Source organism: Dendroctonus ponderosae, unplaced genomic scaffold (genome assembly GCF_020466585.1).
Source record: "Dendroctonus ponderosae isolate FM_Combo_2020 unplaced genomic scaffold, Dpon_F_20191213v2 Dpon_F_20191213_1, whole genome shotgun sequence".
In the NCBI taxonomy this organism is placed as follows: Eukaryota; Metazoa; Arthropoda; class Insecta; order Coleoptera; family Curculionidae; genus Dendroctonus; species Dendroctonus ponderosae.
Window position 1 is genome coordinate 57,851,191 of NW_026017110.1, and position 20,162 is coordinate 57,871,352.

The window sequence follows — 20,162 nt, forward strand, 5'->3', positions numbered from 1 at the left end:
AATGTATTAATACATAAGGAATGTCACTCTAAAATCAAACTCCTCGCTCAAATTGTCTGCTCTTAAATATTCCCCGCTAAAGCGCGTGCAATAGGCATGATGACAGATTTTGAAATCCTTTTGTATAATGTAGGTACACCTATGTTATAAAAAAAAACACGTTATTTTGCCATAAATTAAATGTTGACTTAAATTATCACATTTTTATCTTTCTATTTTGTATTAAGCGTGAAAACGCTCGCTGGTGTTTGTGACGTCACTACCTCTAATAATTGGGAGTGTGCCTATGCTCTATGGTTCTGGTTCTCTAATTTTGTGTGTTCTAATGATTCGGATCTTTAAAAGGACCCGACTAGCCCAACAGTTGACCAGTCACAACAATTGATCGGACACCACACAGGCGCGCTGATTATTTCAACGGTCGATGACGTCACGGCCTCCAACGCGCTCGGATTGGTGTTTCAATCAAGATGGCCGACTGCTGTATTTCTAACTTATATTATCTTAGAAGTCCTATTGATCTCAATACTTATATTAATAATGGATCACTTTTTAGATTCATTTCAACATATACTTTCCTCTAAAACCATTTATTCTTTAATTCTTTTATACTGTCATCATGCCTATTACAGTAATTTTAATATAAAATTGCGCTCTTTAATGTATATGCTAATTTTGTCTCCTTATTCTGGAAGTAGGAGAGTTAAAGTCAAACTATACTTACCGCAGGATGTAGCTGTTGGAGTATGTGGGGACGAAATTGGAAATCGACAGCCTTCAGAAGGAACGCCCGGGGTGGGCGGATATCGTGTATCCATTGATGTGGGTGTATTGGGACCTGATACGCGCGTGTGTGGAAGATCTGGTGTATTGGTAGCAAAATTACTGTCTAACCCCGAAGGGAGTACGCTGAAAATAAAAATAATGCGTATTCGAATCAAGAGAAATCACCAAGCAACCCCTTAATAGAGATCACGCGATCATTTTGAATCACCCTGTATATTTCCAGAAATAAAGAAATACTTTTCAAGATACACGGTAAAATATATACTTACGGGGGAGATATAATGTTGCCATCCTTCAAACTAGTGTTCGGTTGCTTTTGAATGATCAATTCTTGACCTTCAAAGGTGTTAAGATACTGGATTTGCTGGGGGGATGGTACTGGCATTAAATTGGGTTCTTTTCCTGCCGCTGATGCAGAAAGCGTTGAACAGGATGATGTCGTCGATGTGCTCATTTGCTGTTTTTGTTGTGCCATAGATTGAAGTGTTCTTCCGAACATCCCATCCACTGAAATGTTAAAATGCCATACGTGAATAATTATTGATATTTCAAAACTTTCGAATAATTGCTTTTATCAACTTTTGGTTTCGACATGTTAGGGGAAATTAGGGTTTGATCAGCCAAATGATAACTTTTGTACTCGCATTTACAATCGAATAACAGCTTTAATATCTAAATTGACAAGCTACTAATTAGTAAAGTTTTGCGTTTTCAAGTACTACGATTACCGCAAACATGTCGTCTACATGGTGTGCGAACTTGCCAAAATGGAAAGCTATTCTACAATTTCAAATCGAACAATCCGCATATTTTATTCGAATTTGAAAATCGACCATTTTCCAATTCATAACAAATTCCTAGATGTTTCCCAAAAACTATAATGAAGTATATCAAAAAGTTTGATTTTGCGGCTATTGCATGAAACTGATGAGCTTTTCGGGCTTTTAGGCCGCCTTGGAAAGTCCTTCCTGACGTTTCGCAAGCACGAGTGGCTGGCATCCTCAGAGGTGGTGTACTCGGCGCAGCAACCACCTTTGAAGCTTCCAACTACTCGTGATGCGAAACTTCACGTCAGGAAAAATGTTTTCTACGACGGATACAAGAAACATTGGTTACAATCTGGTGATTTTTACGCTCGCTCCACGGCGCAGCCACCTCTGAAGATGTAAGCCACTCGTGCTTACGAAACGTCAGGAAAAAAATAGTTTTAGACAACGGACATAAAATGCGAAAAATGTTGCTCCGTGTTGGAACCTTTTGTTATTAGTGAACTGAATACATGGACGCTATGAAGGCAAACTAAATAAAGATTTTGAGATATACACAGGATGTTGTTGGATGAGTAGAGTTATAACCAACCAATTGGCACACAGTGTTTAATTAAAAAATATATGTAACATTAAAACGTGCCGTTGGGGTAATTACTATCAGTTCTTGACTCTTTTAAAAAAAAATTCCAATTGTAGATGAACCACCCCGTATATTAAAAACAACGAAACTGCCACCACAAAAAATAATTTCTCATTTGCAACAAAGAATATTGAAGTAAAATAATTACCTGTAGATTGATGGGTCGATGAAGGTTCCGTACTACTGCTTGTAACGCTTGGAGATAAATGAGATGAAAGAGGCGTGCTAGGATTGCTGTGATTTAAACGTGGAGCAGAAGGTGAGTCTTGCGAAGTGGGGCTTTGTCCAGTGCTCATATGCCGTGTGATAGTTCCAAAAGGTCGATTTGGATCGGCGGGGGAATTTAGAGCTGATGAAGCCCTTGGAGAAGGCAGCGATAGATTTGAAGTCGGATTATTGGGTGATGTGGGATTGGGACTTTGTAGGGCGATAGGAACACTTGCAGAACGTTGGGTTTGATGATATGGTGGTGGGGGACCTTGGAGACGCTGCCCTAGAGCTGGACCAGTTCGAGAATTTTGCGCATTGGTTGATTGTGGGCCATTGCCGCTCACAGGCCCAACAGGAACTATGGGATTACTACAGCTAGGATTGCTTCCCTGTTGGGGCTGAGTCTTAATTTTTGTTCGATCGTCGTAGAATTGATTTTGCAACTTTTGCCATTCCAATTGGGCAGTGACCGGTGGTTGACCCGGGGCGGGAACCCCTGGCCCGGCCGGTCCTAACGGCGCGGCTCCCCCTGGTGACATGCCCGGCAGCCCTTCGGGGGGGCCCGCTGCAGAATCATTCTGACTTTCAGGAAACAACATCTGATGCATTTTGCGAATGCTCGCTAAACGTTCTTCCCGATGTTGTCTCTGCTGAGGGGTTAGATTTTCATCAGGCACTTGAACGCCTTGCAATTTAGGCTGAACATTTAATAATGACGGACTGCAAGAATCCATGTCTGGCCCCATATCAGGCAAACCATTCGTCACTGCACCTTCTAAACTGTCCAGTTGATGGTTGGTTTTCTGGTCCCACGGCGCATCACTATCACCAAGTCCAACCATGTCTTCCAGTCCTTCGGGGCCTAGGAAATTATCTATACTAGGAGGAGGTTTCGAGCCCAATCCAGGACTTCTTGTACAATTTTTGTTCTTCATGACGTGAATGTTATTTAACCACTGCACTGGATGCTGTCTATTAAACTGGGTCACTTTTAAAGGGTTCTTTTCTAGGTACTTTTTAGTACCAGGTTGGGCACAATGGTAGGCTATAATGGAAGGATATCGACCATGTAAAACTTCGTCAGCCCCTGAATTAGCTAGCCCAGTGGAAAACACGAAAATTTGACTCTGCTGCTGCATATACTGCACTTCCATGGAACTAGATTGTTTATTTATCACATTACTTCCTAATGGCTGTATACTTTCTGGTTGTGTTTGAGGTGCATGTCCTGTATTACCAGATGTTGGTACAGGAGGGCCTAATCCTAAACCAAATGGATCACCTAAGGGGTCATTGTCTACTATATTATCTTCTTGTTTAAGAGGCAGCGATGTAGCCTCTGACACTGCTGCAGTGACAGGGTCTTCACTAGGGGCTTCTGTTTTGAGATCAGGAGTTGTTTGTAGAGAGCCTGTGTTAGTGGAACCCACAAGACCGCCATTCTTCGTAATAGGCCCTGTGGAGGGCTCTTTCTTAGTCGCCACATCGTCTTCCTTTTTTATTTGTACTTCTGTGTTGGTTGGCTCCTTATTGGCGCTTACAGGGTCTTCTTTCACGCTATCAGAGCCTTTTTCGTGCTTTTCTTTAATCATCTCGCTTGTAAGTCGTCTCATGTAAGTACCGCTTCCATAAGTACTGCACTAAAATAGCACTTTTCGCACTTACTATTACTATTACGAACATAATAAAAACTTTAGTAAAAATCTCTCATCACAAAATGCCAAACTGTCCACACGCGTTGATACCAACTGTTCAAAACATTAAAACGTCAAATATTGCCGCCATATTCAAATCTGATCTTCTCACATAAACAACTTATATAAGCCCGGTTACTTTCGTAATTAAATGCTTTTTCTGCCTTCATTTCCACTGAAAATCACCAGTTTTTCTCCACACGCCTTGCTCGACACTTCCCCACTAAAAATGTAAACGATTATTAGTGTTTTACTTCAAGCGTAAATATTTTCTTCCCACAGTTTATTTTACTAGGTACCATTATTATATCTATAAATGTGAGGTCTGAACATATTCGACGGAAAATTCTCAAATGCACAGGGTTTTTTCAAAAATTGTAATAATATTTATGTTGAACAACGTGAAAAATGTGGGTTCCAAAACTCATATAGTAGAAATGGGAGGCGGCAGAGAGCAAACACCCTTCGTTAATTTTTAAGAATGGAATCCGGCCTTTGCTGTGTTGCCATACTGAGCATTTTCCCCCCAGAAGGATTGAGTAGACACTGGAAAATATTACCAATAAATCCATGTTGGATAACACAAAGTAGCAACTATTACGAAGGATTTGTGAATGTTTACCCATTATCGATTATAACAGCCTTGATAAAGCTGGCTCTTTGCAGGTTTACACGAAACAATTAAATACAGTTTGAACAATTGGATAATACGTGCAAGTGTTTGGCAACACAGTTAAGTATAATTGCACGCTTCCACCCATTCGCTAAATGCGTTTATTCTCCGAGCGAGATCGGGAGGTCGTTAAAAATAACCACATATTTATAGGGACTTGCGTTTTACACTAGATTACTGTTCTCAGGTATATTCATAGAGAATACATGTTTATCTCACGCTAATAAATATTCCTTCGCCACTGGAAACTTAATACAAACATTCGTTTTTAGTGGAAACAACTGATATTTTGCAATTTCTAGTTTCTATGAAAAATATTGATTTCCTTGACGGTCAATAATCATGGGTTGCTCGTAAGACGCACACAAAATCCATCTTACCAAACTATACCCCAGCAATTTTCGAAAGTAGTGTCGGGTATAGTGTGTAAATAACTTGATTTTTTAACCAACTCTAAAAGTGAAACTTGCACTTTCCGGAGAGCTCTTTTTTAACGCCCGAAGAATTAATTTGCAAGTATAAAGCTAAGTAATGGCTTCAAAAAGTCCCATAAAATTAGTTTACTTTTTAAACCTAAATGTGAAACTTGTGGACTTTTCGGGGTTTGAGGCCGTCATGAAAGCAATTTTTCAGTGTAAACATAAACAAGAAAATTATTTTTAAAATTGTTTACTTACCGTTTGTAAAACGCCCAAGTTTTAGGAGGAAGGCGAGAAAATTCTAGTGTCGCAACAACCCTGAATTTTGAAGCACTTTGCGGAAGTTTATTCCAGTTTCTTTAGTAATTTATAAGAAATTAAGAAAACTTTCAATGTTCACTCCACAAAACGCAAATAGTCATCAAAAGCACGAAAATGTGCAGCAAAGCCACTTCAATAATAGCCGCCCCTTATCAAGGGTTTGCTTACAGGGACTTAACTCAGCCAATAACACAAAAATCATATTCAAAATGCTTTAATACTTAAATCTAGCGAAACAAACTTATATAATAGAAAAATAATCGAATAAAAACGTGAAAATAAAAATCTGTTAACTGTTAAAAAACATATTAAGGAATTTCGGTCCATAGAACTTCCATTTCCTCTTGGATGTCGGACCCAACTGGATTTCCAGCAGGATTTTCCACTAAAACCATCCCAGGATCGTTCTGCGGTGTAACATTAACATTGAAAAATGAGCAGAACGGTTCTGATGATGGTTTGGGTAATGCGACGGTTTTGTCTTTTGGAATTACGAAAATGGTACTTCCACCTACTTTTATCAGAGCTTGCTCTGATGTCAGCAGTTCGTTTTCTGATATAGCACATTCGAAATTATCTATTCCAAAGAGTTTGGAAATTTCGTGCTTGATCTGCTCCACACTAATGGAGTTTGTGCCGATTTTTGAGAGAATCACAGCCTTTGAAGCACCGTGGCAATATCTTGAAGATATTCCAACTAGTTGTACGTTTACCCAGATACTGCCAGGTTCATTAGTGAGGCTAGCTGATTTTGTCAATGCAATATAAAAGCTGCAGTCCTTCAGTTTTTGAGTTTCTTCTATGATTAATTGATCGGTAGCTTTTCGCTCATTGTCAGATTTTAGCTGAGCTTTGATAGTACCCTCAATAAACTCCTTATACTCAGTGGCCACTCGATTTATATCTCCTTCAGTTCTGTAAAATACTGATATTTCATCTGTTGGTACCAAATGAGCCTTCTTTCTCAACTTTTGAATGCGATTAATTATCTCTCTTGCTATTCCCTCATTTTGCATTGAAGAATCCGGACTTATATCCATCAAAATCAGAAAGTCGTTGTCACTATTCACTTCGTACTTATTAATATTCAGAGACTCAGATTTAAAAATCAGTCGAACTTCGGAAATTTCAATGATTTGTCCGCAAATGGTTCGGTAACCTTTGGAGATCATATCATTTATCTCATAATTCGAAAGAGCTTTAATTCCCTGAGTCACAGCCTTAAATTCTTGTTTTAATCTAAGTCCCAATACTTTGTGGTCTGGCTCAGCTCTCAACGTGATACCAAACTTGCTTTTATCAGTAGTAGTACTGATTTTCCGAACATTCAACTCGGAAAGAATATATTCTTGTAACGCTAGAATGTCCTCGATATGTTGAGGGTCTTGATGAACAACAATAACTTCAGGCAGCGGATATTTGATGGGTATAGTTTTTCGGTCTCTCACAACTCGTCCAAGTTCAATGACACTTTGCATTCGAGCAACTGCTCTTTCAATGTCCAAATGAATCAAGGCTGAATTGGCAGTGGGAAACATTAGAAAATGAACGCTGTCCGAGGATGAGGCATTCAGTACCTTCATATACTGATACATATGTTCTGCAATGAACGGCGCAAATGGTGCCATCATTCTCACAATATTGTCAAGCACGTTGTATAAAGTTGTTAAAGCCACAAAGGCGTCAGCTTCTCCACCTTCTCCTTTTAGTCGTTTTCTGTTCATTCTTACATACCAATTGGTCAAATAATCAATGAATTTGGTCAATGATGGCACAACCGTATAAAGATGATACAGTTTCATTTCTTTTTGCACGAATTCCAAAAGTGACTGAGTGGAAGACAATATCCACTTATCCATAATATTATCGCTTGTCAGATTGTTAGGGTCATAATTAAATTGCTTTTGATTCCCTTCGACGAAAACCTCAATATTTTGGAACAAAAATCTGAAAGCATTGTACCAAGGCAAGAACACATCTTTGATTATGTCTCTGACTCCTTCTTCTTTAAATCTCAGATTTTCTGCTCGAACAACAGGGCTGCTGATCAGATACAAGCGCAATGCGTCAGCGCCATACTTGCCCACTACTTCTAGAGGGTCTGGATAATTCTTCTTTCTCTTGGACATCTTCTGTCCATCTCCAGCCAGTACTAAACCATTGACAACTAGATTCTTATATGGTGCCTTACCATACAAAGCAGTCGACAAAACAGTCAAAGTGTAGAACCAGCCGCGCGTTTGGTCAATTCCTTCTGCAATGAAGTCGGCGGGGAAGTTGTCCTCAAACTCTTTGAGATTTGCAAATGGATAGTGCTGTTGAGCGTATGGCATAGAACCTGGAAATATACAGCTTAGCTTTAGTATTCAGCTCCAAGGTTTGATCAAAAATATTAATTGCTGATGACTTGAAATCGAGTTCAAATCATAAGTACTTACCAGATTCAAACCAGCAATCGAATACTTCAGGAATACGCTTCAAAGGTGGCCTGCCAGGGATGAAACTAGGAATCTCAAGATGGTCTATAGACTCGCGATGTAAATCTGTGACTTTTCTCCCAGTTAGTTTTTCTAGTTCAGCAATGCTGCCGATGCACCGAATTTCGTCTCCGGATGGGGATATCCATAAGGGAATTGGGGTACCCCAGTATCGGTTTCTGCTGATGGCCCAGTCACGCGCATCTTTCAGCCAATTTCCAAAACGTTTTTCTTTGATGAATTCGGGCACCCAGTAAGTCTTAGAAGTAGCCTTCAGCAACTCTTGTTGCATTTGTTCAACTCGTACGAACCAAGACGGAACTGCTCGGTAAATCAGCGGAGTATCAGAGCGCCAGCAAAATGGATAACTGTGCTTGATCTGGAGAACAATTTATTCAGGTGTGATAGCAAAGCGACTGTCTAGCATACCTGGGACTGATGGATGAGACGCCCATTCGCTTTGAGATGGGCAATAATGGCTTTATCAGCATCTTTCACGTACTGGCCAGCAAAATCAGTCACAGGATTTACGAATCTGCCAACACTATCCAAAGGGCAGACGGGATCCATATCTTTGGTAATAATTTGCCCAGCCAGGCATACCCTGTAATCGTCTTCTCCAAAGTACGGGGCATTGTGGACAATGCCTGTACCGGAGTCGGAAGTCACGTATTCATCTACCAGCACTCGAAAAGCACCTGGAAGTAAACCTAGTGAGATATTTGGAAAATACTACGAAGAAGAGACGAAAAAATTGACGATTTTGCACGGGAACTATATCTGCAAACTGAAAACACAAATGTCTAAAAGCGATTCTTTGAATAATAATTTGAATATTTCTAACAGGGAATAGAAAATGCAGATTTTAGTTGCGATGCGGATTCATTTTCTGAAAACCGAATACCAAATTGATGAAAATTAACTTAAAAAATTATGTTAATAATACTGTATTCGGTTTGGTATAAAGTAAAGTTTTAAACATCTTCTAAGCCCCAAAACGACCCAGCTGCCTTATATAATTAGTAAATAATAACGACTTGCTCACTCATCCATATTAATGCTATGGAGCAAAAACGGTACCGTTAAGCCGTAATTCGAGTTAAATTTTTAAAAAATACAATGATAATAATTGCACGATATTCTGCAATCGCAATATGTTTATGTCCAAATAGTCTTAAGGCTAATTGAAATGATACATTTTGGTGCAAGGTGGTTTTATTAGCAAAGAACCGACAACACGGTGAAAAGTAAGAACATTCGGAAACAGTTTGTGTTTTTGAACGTTAAAAAATTAGAACATATCAAGATACTCCAATCTATGAACTTGTTTATATGAAGACGCAGTTTTTGATTTTGATCAAGAACGATATAGAACAAAATCACTTTTATTATTAGATAAATAATGAGTTAGGTGACACACATATAACATACATATACAGGGTGGTTTTCAATCAATGTGACAAAATTTACCGTTTAGCAAAAATAATGCATTTCAGGCAAATTTGTCTTATCCAAAAGTTAATAGTTTCGGAGGTACAGAGCGTGAAAGTGTAAATAAAATGTTACTGTATTATTACCAAAACAAATTTTATTTGGAGCTTTTTTAGATCGAGAAATCCATATTTCATATTACTTCTACGCAAGCTGCACAAGACTTTTTTGGGTTTCAAAATTTGAGTTACTTAAAAAGTCACTAGAAGTTTCGATGTGCAATATCTCGAAAACGGTGAGATATCGACTTAATCCAAGTACAAATTTTTTGCTTAAGAAATATCGGACAACCAGATACCGACAAAAAAGCGATATTTTAAAACCAAAAAAGTTCTGATGTTTTAAATGATTCCAGACTGTTGCAGCTTTCAGAAACTGCAAGCTAAGTAATAAATAATTTAGATTCCTCGATCTAAGAAAACTCAAAACACAAAGTAAACTTGTTCTTCATAAAAATGTCTGCTTGGTCCAAAACCTAAAATGTAACCAACCTCAGAGTTTTCAGCCGTGTATGAGAAAATATGATTTTTGCTGAAGAATAAAGTATGTGTATATTTTTGACATTGAAAGTTTTTATTAGGAAAAGTTGACTCTTTAAAAACTCTTTATACAAAGTTCTGCATGTTCTAAAATTTAAGATTCAATTTTATCAGTCGTGTAACCGGTTTGTAAAAAATACGAATTTTGCTCAAGAGTAAAGTACCTTTGATTTTGACAATATTGAAACTTGTTATTAAAAAAAGATGATTAGAACTAAATATTACGTTCAAATATGCAATCACGCCATGTTAGTTTTGATCAACTTTTCTTAATAACAATTTTCGACATTGTCAAAAATAAAAGTATGTACTTTAATCTTGAGCAAAATTCATATTATTTGATAAACCTCGTATACGATACAAAAACATAATATATGATGGTTGCATTTTAGGTTTTGGATCAAGGAGACTTTTAGGTAACTTTTCTTCGTAAAATGAATAAGAAAAAAGTTGTCCATACGGTGCGAACTGAAGTAGATAGACTGTTTATACAATGTTTCCGTATTTATTTTTTAAGGTATTTATATCACCCGAGCTGTAAAACGAACCCAATAATTTTTAACTTTGACCATGCTAGTAACTTTCACTCGTTCTAAATAACCTGAAGGAAAAATATCGGAAAATTTAAAGCTTATATCAATATGAGGAGGACCCGGCTGTAATAATTGAAAATGGAAATGCTTACCTTTGTCACCAAACTCTTCAAAATAGGGAAACACTGGTTGGTACCTCAAACCTTCAAGCGATTTTCCCCGGAATCTGTCTAAGATCTCGTAGTCTCCTGGATGGAATACTGTCTCAACTCTGCATTCCATAAGAATGTAGAAGTTGCCAGTGGAGAGGTGCTTGACTCTGGCGTATTTAAGAGTTGGATGAACGCATGCAGCCATATTGCTTGGTAAGGTCCAAGGGGTGGTGGTCCATACTAGTAGACATGTATTCTCAGTATCGTTGATTATTGGTAAGCTGACGGTCACAGCTGGGTCAACAACGTCTTTGTAGTTTTGACCAGATTCAAAGTTGGATAATGGAGTGCTGCAGGCAGTTGAGTATGGCATCACTTTGTTGCCTTTGTATACCAGGCCCTTTTGGAACAATTGCGAGAAAATCCACCAGACGGATTCCATAAACCAGGGATAAAGAGTTTTGTAATCATTTTTGAAATCTGCAATAATGTAGTGATAGAACGTTGGAGTAGTATGGGAATTAACTTGTACCTATCCATCTCCCTAGTCTGGTAATGGTATATTCCCACTCTGAGCAATAGCGAGTGACAATTTTCCTGCATTCCTCATTATACTTTCGAATGCCTATTTTCATCACATCTTCTGGGCCTTTGATGTTTAAGGCTTTATCAATTTCGAATTCAACAGGCAACCCGTGAGTGTCCCACCCAAAACGTCTTTCAACATGATAACCCTGTTGATGGGCGTATCTGGTTACCACGTCTTTAATGGTTCCTGCCAAGATATGGCCATAGTGAGGAAGCCCCGTCGCGAAAGGAGGCCCATCATAGAAAGTATATCTATAATAGGCGATAATGGAGAACAATCGGTTGCAGGACTGATTAAAAATGATGCCGGGTATTTTTATGGACATATTATCAAATGGGAAATTTTCCATCAATTATACTATATAGCAAAATCCAGGATACTTACTTGGGTCTGCCTTTGGACTGTTTCAAGCAGGATTCAAACGCTTTGATGGCCTTCCAGTAGTTCAGAATCGTCTCCTCTTCAGCTGGAAAATTGATTGTTTCGGGTACTCTGGGTACCGGTTGTTTGAGTTTAGAAGCCGACATTTTGCACGATTTTTCACACTATTATAGTCAATGATCACTTTTCTTCAAGAAAATGGTAAAAGCAGTGCAAATTGCCTCACAACATTTTTAAATATGGCCCTGATCGTCGAATGTGACCTAACCCTCTTTTTCGCCGAGCTTGCAATTTTCTGGCTGGCCCTCCACATCGCCATCTAGTCTACGATATTCCAAGATACCCAAAAGGAATCTTTTATGTGACTTTTACTTGGCTTTAATTTCTTTGAAAAAGCGTTTGCTCGAGGATTTGTAGAAAAATCCAATTCTAATTAAAATTATGCGCATTGTCATCGCTTAGTTTTTTTTAAGTTGAACTTTTTGTGTTCATGTAATTTTGGGCGATAATCTCGACGCTAAGACGTTTCCCTCGCCATTTCACCCTGCTAATTGTGCTTAGTTTTTTTCATTTTCGGAACTTTTAACGAATAACTTGCCCTTTCATGTGTTGGTGCCTCTCAACGTCAGGTTAATAAGCGCTCTTAGTATCGTCAAAAAATAGTTATAAGCAAAAATCCTCGCAAAACTCGAAAAATGAGTGAAAAAAAGACAATAACTTGGCCTGTAACGACCATAATCGTTCAATGTTCTTTTTTTTATGTCTTTTGAGCTGTTGGATTCATTGTTGCGCTTCTTTATTATCGACATGTCCATGCGACTAATCATGTGATGCACTTTTAAACATTTTAATTGTTATTTGGGCACTCTTTACCTACGCCTTTGAAAATATTTTCGCATGGAAAGAAAATTTCTGCAAATTTTCCAACAACAAAATAACTGAAATCAAAGCGTAAAGTAAAGCAATGGTCCATCCAAGGGACAATCAAGCCAACGATTATACCATATCATCAAAAATCTCAATAGCGTACGAGTTTTTTCGAAAAGTTGACTAAATATTCACTTTATTACCAACAATGAACGAAATAGTGTAGTGCATGGTACTTTTTGCAGATTGCTGGGTAGAAAATTGACGTTGGAGCACCAGTTTGCGGAAAGCTGGTAAGAAGAATCTCTATCTATATAGCCCTTAGCTTAAACTGAGTTTAGCTTTTTGAAAAGCAAAGCAGGCTTTCTTCAAAGCAAGGCAGGCAGGCTATTTCGCTTTATTTTCCTTCCTTATTTAAGATAATTCGACTTTAAACTAAGTTTCTGTTATACTAAAGAATGTTTTCCCCTCTTTTCAGGTGGCACCAGGCAGCTTTCGGTAAGTTTGGCATTTTTTACCCTTGACTGCCATATGTAGATTGCTTTTAGTCTCATACTTATATGGACTAGCATTTTATATTGTTGGATGAAATCTTTATTTGACGAGAAACAAGGACAATTCGGTATTAAAAATTTTCGAAAAAACGGTTCCCAACTGATAACGAATGATATTTTCTACAAAGAACTGTTATTATATATACTCTAAATTAGTGTCGTTTTACTGTGAATTACAACTTTGATTGAAGGTACTTTGTGCCCTTTATTGGATATTTCGTCTGCGAATGAATTTAAACTCTTGTATTCTCAATGGACATATTTTATTTTACAAATTCTAAATCCTCTCCACTCAGCTTTTTAATATTAACGTCAGTGTAAGTAAGTGCTACTGTAAACAACTTTGTTTTGCCTTATTTTAGTTATTGGTTTTATCTACTGTGAATTACACCTTAAATTAAACGGATCTTGTATTCTCAATGGGCATATGGTGCGATTTTTTAAATTTTAAATTTATTTCATACAATTTTTCAGCATTAACTAGTTAGGTTGTCTACAGTGGACTATTTTATATAAATCAATTCCGCATAAATTTAAAATTATTGTCGTTCAGCTGTGAATTTCAGTCAAAATCAAATGGTATTTGGCCTGAGTAACACTGTGTTGAGTTGCGCTTTTGAGTTGTTACCGCTCTCTGAGTTAATGAGTTTCAACTCATTGGTAATAACTCATGACCGAGTACGGAATTTTAACATCTAACAAAAAAGCCATCAATATGGAGCTTTTGCGCATACGATTGAGCTTTGGTCTAAAACGGGAAAATCCGGAAATTTTAAAGAAACGAGAAAAGAACAATTAATTTTACTGTCTTCATAGAAAATACCTGAAGCATTTCAGTATTTTAAAAACAACAAATAATACGTTATTTGCGTAGCAAGAATTGCTTAATAGAAACTTTGCTAAAACTGGAATGACCTGAAATTTTAAAGAAACTTTAAAAATATTCAGGGCGATGAGGGTGGCGAAGTTTTCAAATATTTGTTTTCTAGTCTCTAGCCGTTTCTTCAAGATAATCTTAATTACCCTCAGTAAAAAACTGATTAAAATTATTTGGTTTTTGTGCAAAATTGGTTTTCTAAAATTCTCTGCAAACCGATGAATGAGGCGAATTTTCTAGCAAAATTATTTTTGTCATTTTTAACTGAAAACACCCCATTATTGTAAAAAAAGAAAATCATCAGAAAATTATGCTTTTTTTGCGTTTTCGATTAAAAACTTTTAGTTTTGTGATCGGTTTTTGAGAAAATCTTAAGGATTCTCGTGAAAAAACGGGAGAAATTTAGTTTCGTTTTTGTCCCGAATTCGAAGCTGAAATAAGTTTTTGTAAAATTCCTACAAACCTATAGATTTATCTTGTAATTTTTCGAGTAATCCATCCAAATCGTCAGTATTTTTAAGTAAAACTCTACAAAATAGATCGTTTTTGAGTGGAAAGTAACGCAAAAAAATCAGTTAAAACTAAAAAATCACATTTTTTAACAAGCTTTAACAGTCTTCAAAGGAATGGAGGTGACGAGTTTTTCAAATAATTTATTATAAACTTTTGCTGATTCTGTTCGTGTTTTTTTCGCGCAAAATACTTTAAGACTGTCAGTATTTTTAAGTGATCTTTTTGCAAATTGAGCATTTAGAAAAACATAGTAATTTAGCTAAAACTGAAAAATTCTGAAATTTTGAGGAAATATTAAAAATATTATTGATAAATGGCCCTTAAAATAAATCTTAAAACAAGAAAAAAGTAATCAACATTTTTCCAACCACGGAACTGAGTTACTGCGCCGGTTCGTTGGGTTGGAGCACCCAACCCAACGCAAACGATTTGCATAGCATTGCGCCAACTTCTAAAAATTAATTGAGTTACCCAGGCCTAATTGAGTGTCATCTTAAAATTTGTTTTTATGTGTTTCAATACAAATACTATTACACACTATTTACATACAATATGCAGGCTAATTCCTCTTACTAGCAAAACGACACACTTAGATGTAATATAATATATAAATAATACACACATTTCGGTCATTTAGTGCTGCAAGTGTAATTACAGTTCATCTTTTTGATCTTCACAGAAGAGCTTGTAGAAGGCTTGAAGGCCACATTGCTTACATTGAAGGATTATTCTGGACAATATTAACTTGAACTCGCCTACCATTCATTGGAACCTTTTTGAATATATTTAATATGCGCGTTTTACACTCTGCGCTCTATTTGCATTTGGGTAACATTTGCTTTTCACCCTGAAAAATCTTACAATAATACTGCCATTGAAGTGTATTTTTTATATAAATTCTATAATTTCCGCTTAAAAAAAGTATTTTCATATAGTAATTTGCCCTTAATAAGCACCTATCTAATTCTAGCATCTATTCTCATACATCCACACAGGTAATATTAACTGATAGACTCAACTGATCAATATGACCCAATGCATTTATAGTCTTCGAGCTCAAAAATATCCCTCTTTTAAATTCGGTTATATCGAAAAAAGAAGTGGCGTTTAGAGAAAACACTGAGCCGACTACTCGCAATAGAGGGGCTTCGGATTCCTTTACCTCCAATTTCATTTCAAAGGTTTTTGATGCAACTTTCGGTCCCAAGTACCAACACCAAGCTAAGATTGCGTCAGATTTTCTAAAAAAATTAAATGGAAATTTTACAAGATTAAATAGCGGTAGATGGAGAAAACTTACTTATTTTCTTGATCTGCTTTATCAAATACAGTAACTATTTTAATAAAGAAAATATTGCTGTCGTTGTTGACGACAAAACACATTTCGTTTTCTATATTCTTCAGCAGGATTTCAAACGATGATCCGAAATATTGGATTAATGGGCCGGTGTGATTGGTTTGGAAATGTTCTCTAAAGTTCACACCTATAAACAGAAATTTTAATTATTTATCTGAAAAATCAATACGCCGAAATTCTACTGAAAGGGGAATACATTGTCGATTGTGGGAACATTTTTGCCTAAATGGCAATGTTTTGAAAGGCAAAGTTGCAGATATCGAATTGAGTTTTAAAACCTTTTAGAAGCGATTTTAGAAAGCTCTCAGAAATATAATGCTCTGCAAACTCAAAGTTTAAATATTTCCTAACTTTGACTGTGAATATTTTCTAAGTCGGTGATTCGATTGGAATCAAAATTTAAGTTATGACATAAATATAATATATTTACGCAACTCACATATTAGCACCCTGTAAAATAGAATAGGATGTTTATTTACTGTGATGTTTTTTGGATTAAACTTAAAATATTTCTGCGGGCAATTAGCGCACAGAGAAAAAAGTTTACGATGTTATAGCCTTATGTCTTCTGAGTAGTTTGGATCTTTAATCGTTTGTTCATCCTCAGCCATTCGATGATTTTGTTTATGACTGGTCATAATTTCCTCGAGAAATGTACTTAAACTTTTTTCATTTGATAAGAAAATTTGCGGCAAAAATGCTCTGTGAATAACACTATTATTACAAGCTGATAGCTCTGTTTATTTGGCCACTTTCTGTGCCCTTTCAACTTAGTGGTTAAAATTTTGGTTTTCCTAATTACATACGTAACAAAATAATGAGAAGCATCTTCTAATAAAATTCTGTTTGCACAACAGTCTTCGGAATGAAAAAGTAAAATTGAAATAAATTTCGTGCGAAAAATGTAACTGGTTATAAAAAAATGAATATCTCTCGAATGATCTCTCTCTTTTTATCTCTCTTTATCAAACGATTAAAGATCAAAATTATTCAGAAGACAGGACACGAAGTGACACTATTGAAACACACTGTACCATATTTTATACTTATCGGATTATCGGTTGAGAAAATATTTCTAGGCAAAAGTTAATGAAATTTAAGCTATGAGATGAATTTGGAGCGCAGTATATTTGCAATTTTCCACTGTCCCTTCACCATGTTCTTAATTGCTTCCTAAAAAAACATTTACTTTAGTACCTTTGATTAGAGTAGTGCATTTTGAGTCAAATGGACAATAATAAGAAAGCTCGTCCTTTGACGATGCACATATGGAATTTCGTTGTTGATTTTCCAAATTTGAATTAAGAAACTCAAATGATCCGTGACAAGAAGAGGCCCTATCTCCGAAATCGCTTATATTAGTTAAAGAGTCATCCATAGTGGTATCATTGTATTTTCGCCGTCCTAATCTAGTGATCGAGCCAACTCTTGAAACTGTCGGTGTCGATTCGTTGAAAATCTCACTCGAAGACAAACTCTTCATTTTCAAATGGTCGTTCTGGCTAGGCACTAATAGAGTACTGTTTGAGGAAAGATTACCCACCGATGATGACTTGCCCGCAAGTTTCGCCAAAAATTTGTTCGCATAGCATTCAGTGACTTTAATATTGGGTATATTTGTGTTTTTCACTTTCGGTTTGAAGATTTGCTGAATTTTCTGAGACCGGATATCATTGGCGTCTTCTTTCAAATCAAATGCGTCAATCACCGCATTGTACACCTAAAACAATAAATACAAAAAAATTGTACGGCTTATTCAACGCATTCAAAGGCGGTTAGCTCAAATAAAATCTCTGGTTTTATTATACTCTGTTTTTTCGTTTAAGTAATAAAAAAAGGAAAACACATTTCAAAGTAGTCATAACCAGATATTGAAAAGAAACTTTTCCTGGGTTCTACCCACGGGTCGGCTTTATAATTAGGTACACAAATATAAACGTATTTAAACAGGTTTTTTTCGGTAAATATTCAGCCTGATTTGTTTCAATGTACAAAATTAAATGGTTTGTGCTTAAATGAGAAATTCGGCTAATTAGTTTCACCATTACTGGCACAAGAGGTTTCTGCTAAAAAGTTACAATTGCTGTTTGCGTAAATTTTGGAAATTTTCCATTGGAAACTAGATCGACAACGTGTATTTTTCAATCTTTTTATCAGCCATCGCCTGAATTTGAAATGCAATTAGAATTGCTAGTTGATTTGATCGAGCGCTTTCCCGGAAACTTGTAGAATAATACATTTAAAGTGAATTTGTTGCTTTCATCGTGAACGCACTGTAGGATTACCAGTTTAATTAATTACCTGGTCTGAGACCAAAGACCGTCCTCTGGACAGTCTGAGTCTGCAAACTGGACACCTTTCAGACTTGGCTCTACATCTTATGCAGATTAAATGTCCGTTGTCGCATTGATATGTAGGTGGAGAAATGGTGTCTAAACATATGGGACATTCCAGAAAAGCCAATATCGATGACATGCAGGCTGATAATCGGGTTAAATTGTTGGGAATTGGCCCACAGCATAGTGCCTGAAACATTAGTTTAGTTCTTCTGTATTTAAATAATATTACGGATTCAGACGGAGTCTTTGAAATATATCCAATTTTAATTAAATTCAGGAAGTGTATGTTTCATATTCTGTGCAAGGAAACATTCCGAGACGGATGGAAGTATTTTTACTTTCCATCGTAACAGTTTCGACATATGGGCATTAGTCAGAATAACAATTATCGACAATTTGAATAGGTATTCCAATAACACGAATACGTTGTTTACGCTTAATGCATTTTAATTAGATTAGTAAGCTTCACTTTTGTGCAATGAATGATTGCAGACTTTATTCTTTATCGCAGGTGTGCGTTATTAAAAATATCATGCATTTAATTTCGGAATAATTGTGAGCAACCGCCAGCAGTACAATATTTATTGTGTGTTTTATTGGTACCCACGCAAATTCGATTTAACAGCTCATGTAGCAGTTAGCAAAATTCGAGATTTGGTGTTAAAAAATATTGAACAATTATGAGATTATTTCAAATGCACGATATCAAAACAAAAGCCGGAAATGTTGGAACGCGTGGGAAACATGATGCGTTTATGAAAATGATGTAACTGCAATATATTATATGTAATTGAATTGAATTGAAATTATTCTCATTTGAAACAAACTGTTTAAATTCAGTTTTTTGATGGAGGCTGCGAATCTCCTTCAGCTTATAAATAACCGACTTAATTGCGATTCTTCAATTGTTATGATGTAATCGAATCAGTTCCATTTGGGAAGAGCAAATTTACACACAGTTTGTAGTATAATAATTTCCTCTCCATCTACACTGGGCGTAGTTTAACGATTAAATGCATATTAGTGTCAAGGATATAATTCACTTCCTACCAAAGCTAATTTTGGAAGTTTAACAAAGCTGATATGTGATATAAACTAATGTATGGAGAAGAATACGCAACAATTTCACGAAAAACGACATTCAATTAATATTGCAGGAATATTCGAAAATCAGTTTTAGAAATAAGGAGAAAAAATATAAGTAAGTTTTTGGAGACAGGCAACGAAATATTTTTGCTCCAGCTTCAGCCTGCACGAATGAACTCATTGAAAACCACGCTAGTAGCTTCAAATCCGAACTAATCGACATTTTTTGCTCATTTAAAGCAGTTTTTGAGCGGCCACGACTTTTAACTGACGATGTATTTCTGATTAAAGGTCCAAACTGTTTATATATGCACCTTGGAGGGCATCTTAGATCGAAATTAATCCATTGAGCTCAAAAAACACGCATGTGAAATTTTGATTTTTGACTGAAAATTTCGTAAGGGGTAAAATTCGATTTTTGGAAAAAAGTTTTTTCTCAAAAAGCCTCGAGTTCTATATTATTTTCTCTGAAAGCCAAGAATGCAACGAGTGAAAACCATAGAAGCTTTAGATTCAAAATAATTTACATTTTCGTCCCATTTTAAGAATTTTTTCAGCTGGCACAACAACAACGAACTTTCTTAGATGGGAAATAATCCATTGAGCTCAAAAAACAAGCATGTGAAGTTCTGATTTTTGACCAAAAATTTTACAAAAAAGTGGGTTGATTTTCTGAAAAAAATGTATTCTCTCAAAATGCCCCGAGTTCTGCTCCATATTCGCTTCAAGGAAGACAGGAATGTAATGAGCGTTTTGAAAAACACGGTAGAAGCCTTTTTCGACACCTTTTAAGCATTTGTTGAGCGGTTACGACTTTTAATCGACGATATATTTTTTATTATACACCCAAACACTTTATTGTCTCCAAGCACATTGCGAGCTTGTGATCATGTG

General features: G+C 36.3%; 3 protein-coding genes across 4 annotated transcripts in view; all 3 read right to left on the reverse strand.

Moving 5' to 3' along the window:
• LOC109537960 (protein BCL9 homolog) overlaps nucleotides 1-4,466 on the reverse strand; it is a 6,623-nt gene extending 2,157 nt beyond the window's left edge. Inside the window, exons 1-3 of one of the 2 annotated variants that reach the window (XM_019904961.2) lie at nucleotides 2,345-4,466; nucleotides 1,056-1,293; nucleotides 725-909 (exon numbers count right to left, since the gene is read on the reverse strand). In XM_019904961.2, the coding sequence (XP_019760520.2) occupies nucleotides 725-909; nucleotides 1,056-1,293; nucleotides 2,345-4,019 (2,098 nt within the window). In that variant the 5' untranslated portion in view covers nucleotides 4,020-4,466. The remainder of the gene's footprint in view (nucleotides 1-724; nucleotides 910-1,055; nucleotides 1,294-2,344) is intronic. The other variant, XM_019904960.2, reaches the window with a different exon arrangement.
• Nucleotides 4,467-5,711: 1,245 nt separating this feature from the next.
• On the reverse strand, nucleotides 5,712-11,955 carry LOC109537962 (isoleucine--tRNA ligase, cytoplasmic). The gene is made up of 6 exons (XM_019904967.2): nucleotides 11,679-11,955; nucleotides 11,238-11,545; nucleotides 10,706-11,185; nucleotides 8,420-8,688; nucleotides 7,952-8,369; nucleotides 5,712-7,851 (listed from the first exon to the last, which is right to left on the reverse strand). Exons 1-6 carry the CDS (start codon nucleotides 11,819-11,821, stop codon nucleotides 5,822-5,824), a joined length of 3,648 nt encoding a protein of 1,215 aa, XP_019760526.1. The 5' UTR covers nucleotides 11,822-11,955; the 3' UTR covers nucleotides 5,712-5,821.
• A 2,829-nt stretch (nucleotides 11,956-14,784) lies between these two features.
• LOC109538028 overlaps nucleotides 14,785-20,162 on the reverse strand; it is a gene marked incomplete in the record, with an annotated part of 11,177 nt that continues 5,799 nt past the window's right edge. The window contains 4 exon segments of the mRNA XM_019905068.2: nucleotides 14,785-15,727; nucleotides 15,787-15,970; nucleotides 17,041-17,563; nucleotides 18,145-18,369. Of these exon segments, the coding sequence (XP_019760627.2) occupies nucleotides 15,466-15,727; nucleotides 15,787-15,970; nucleotides 17,041-17,563; nucleotides 18,145-18,369 (1,194 nt within the window).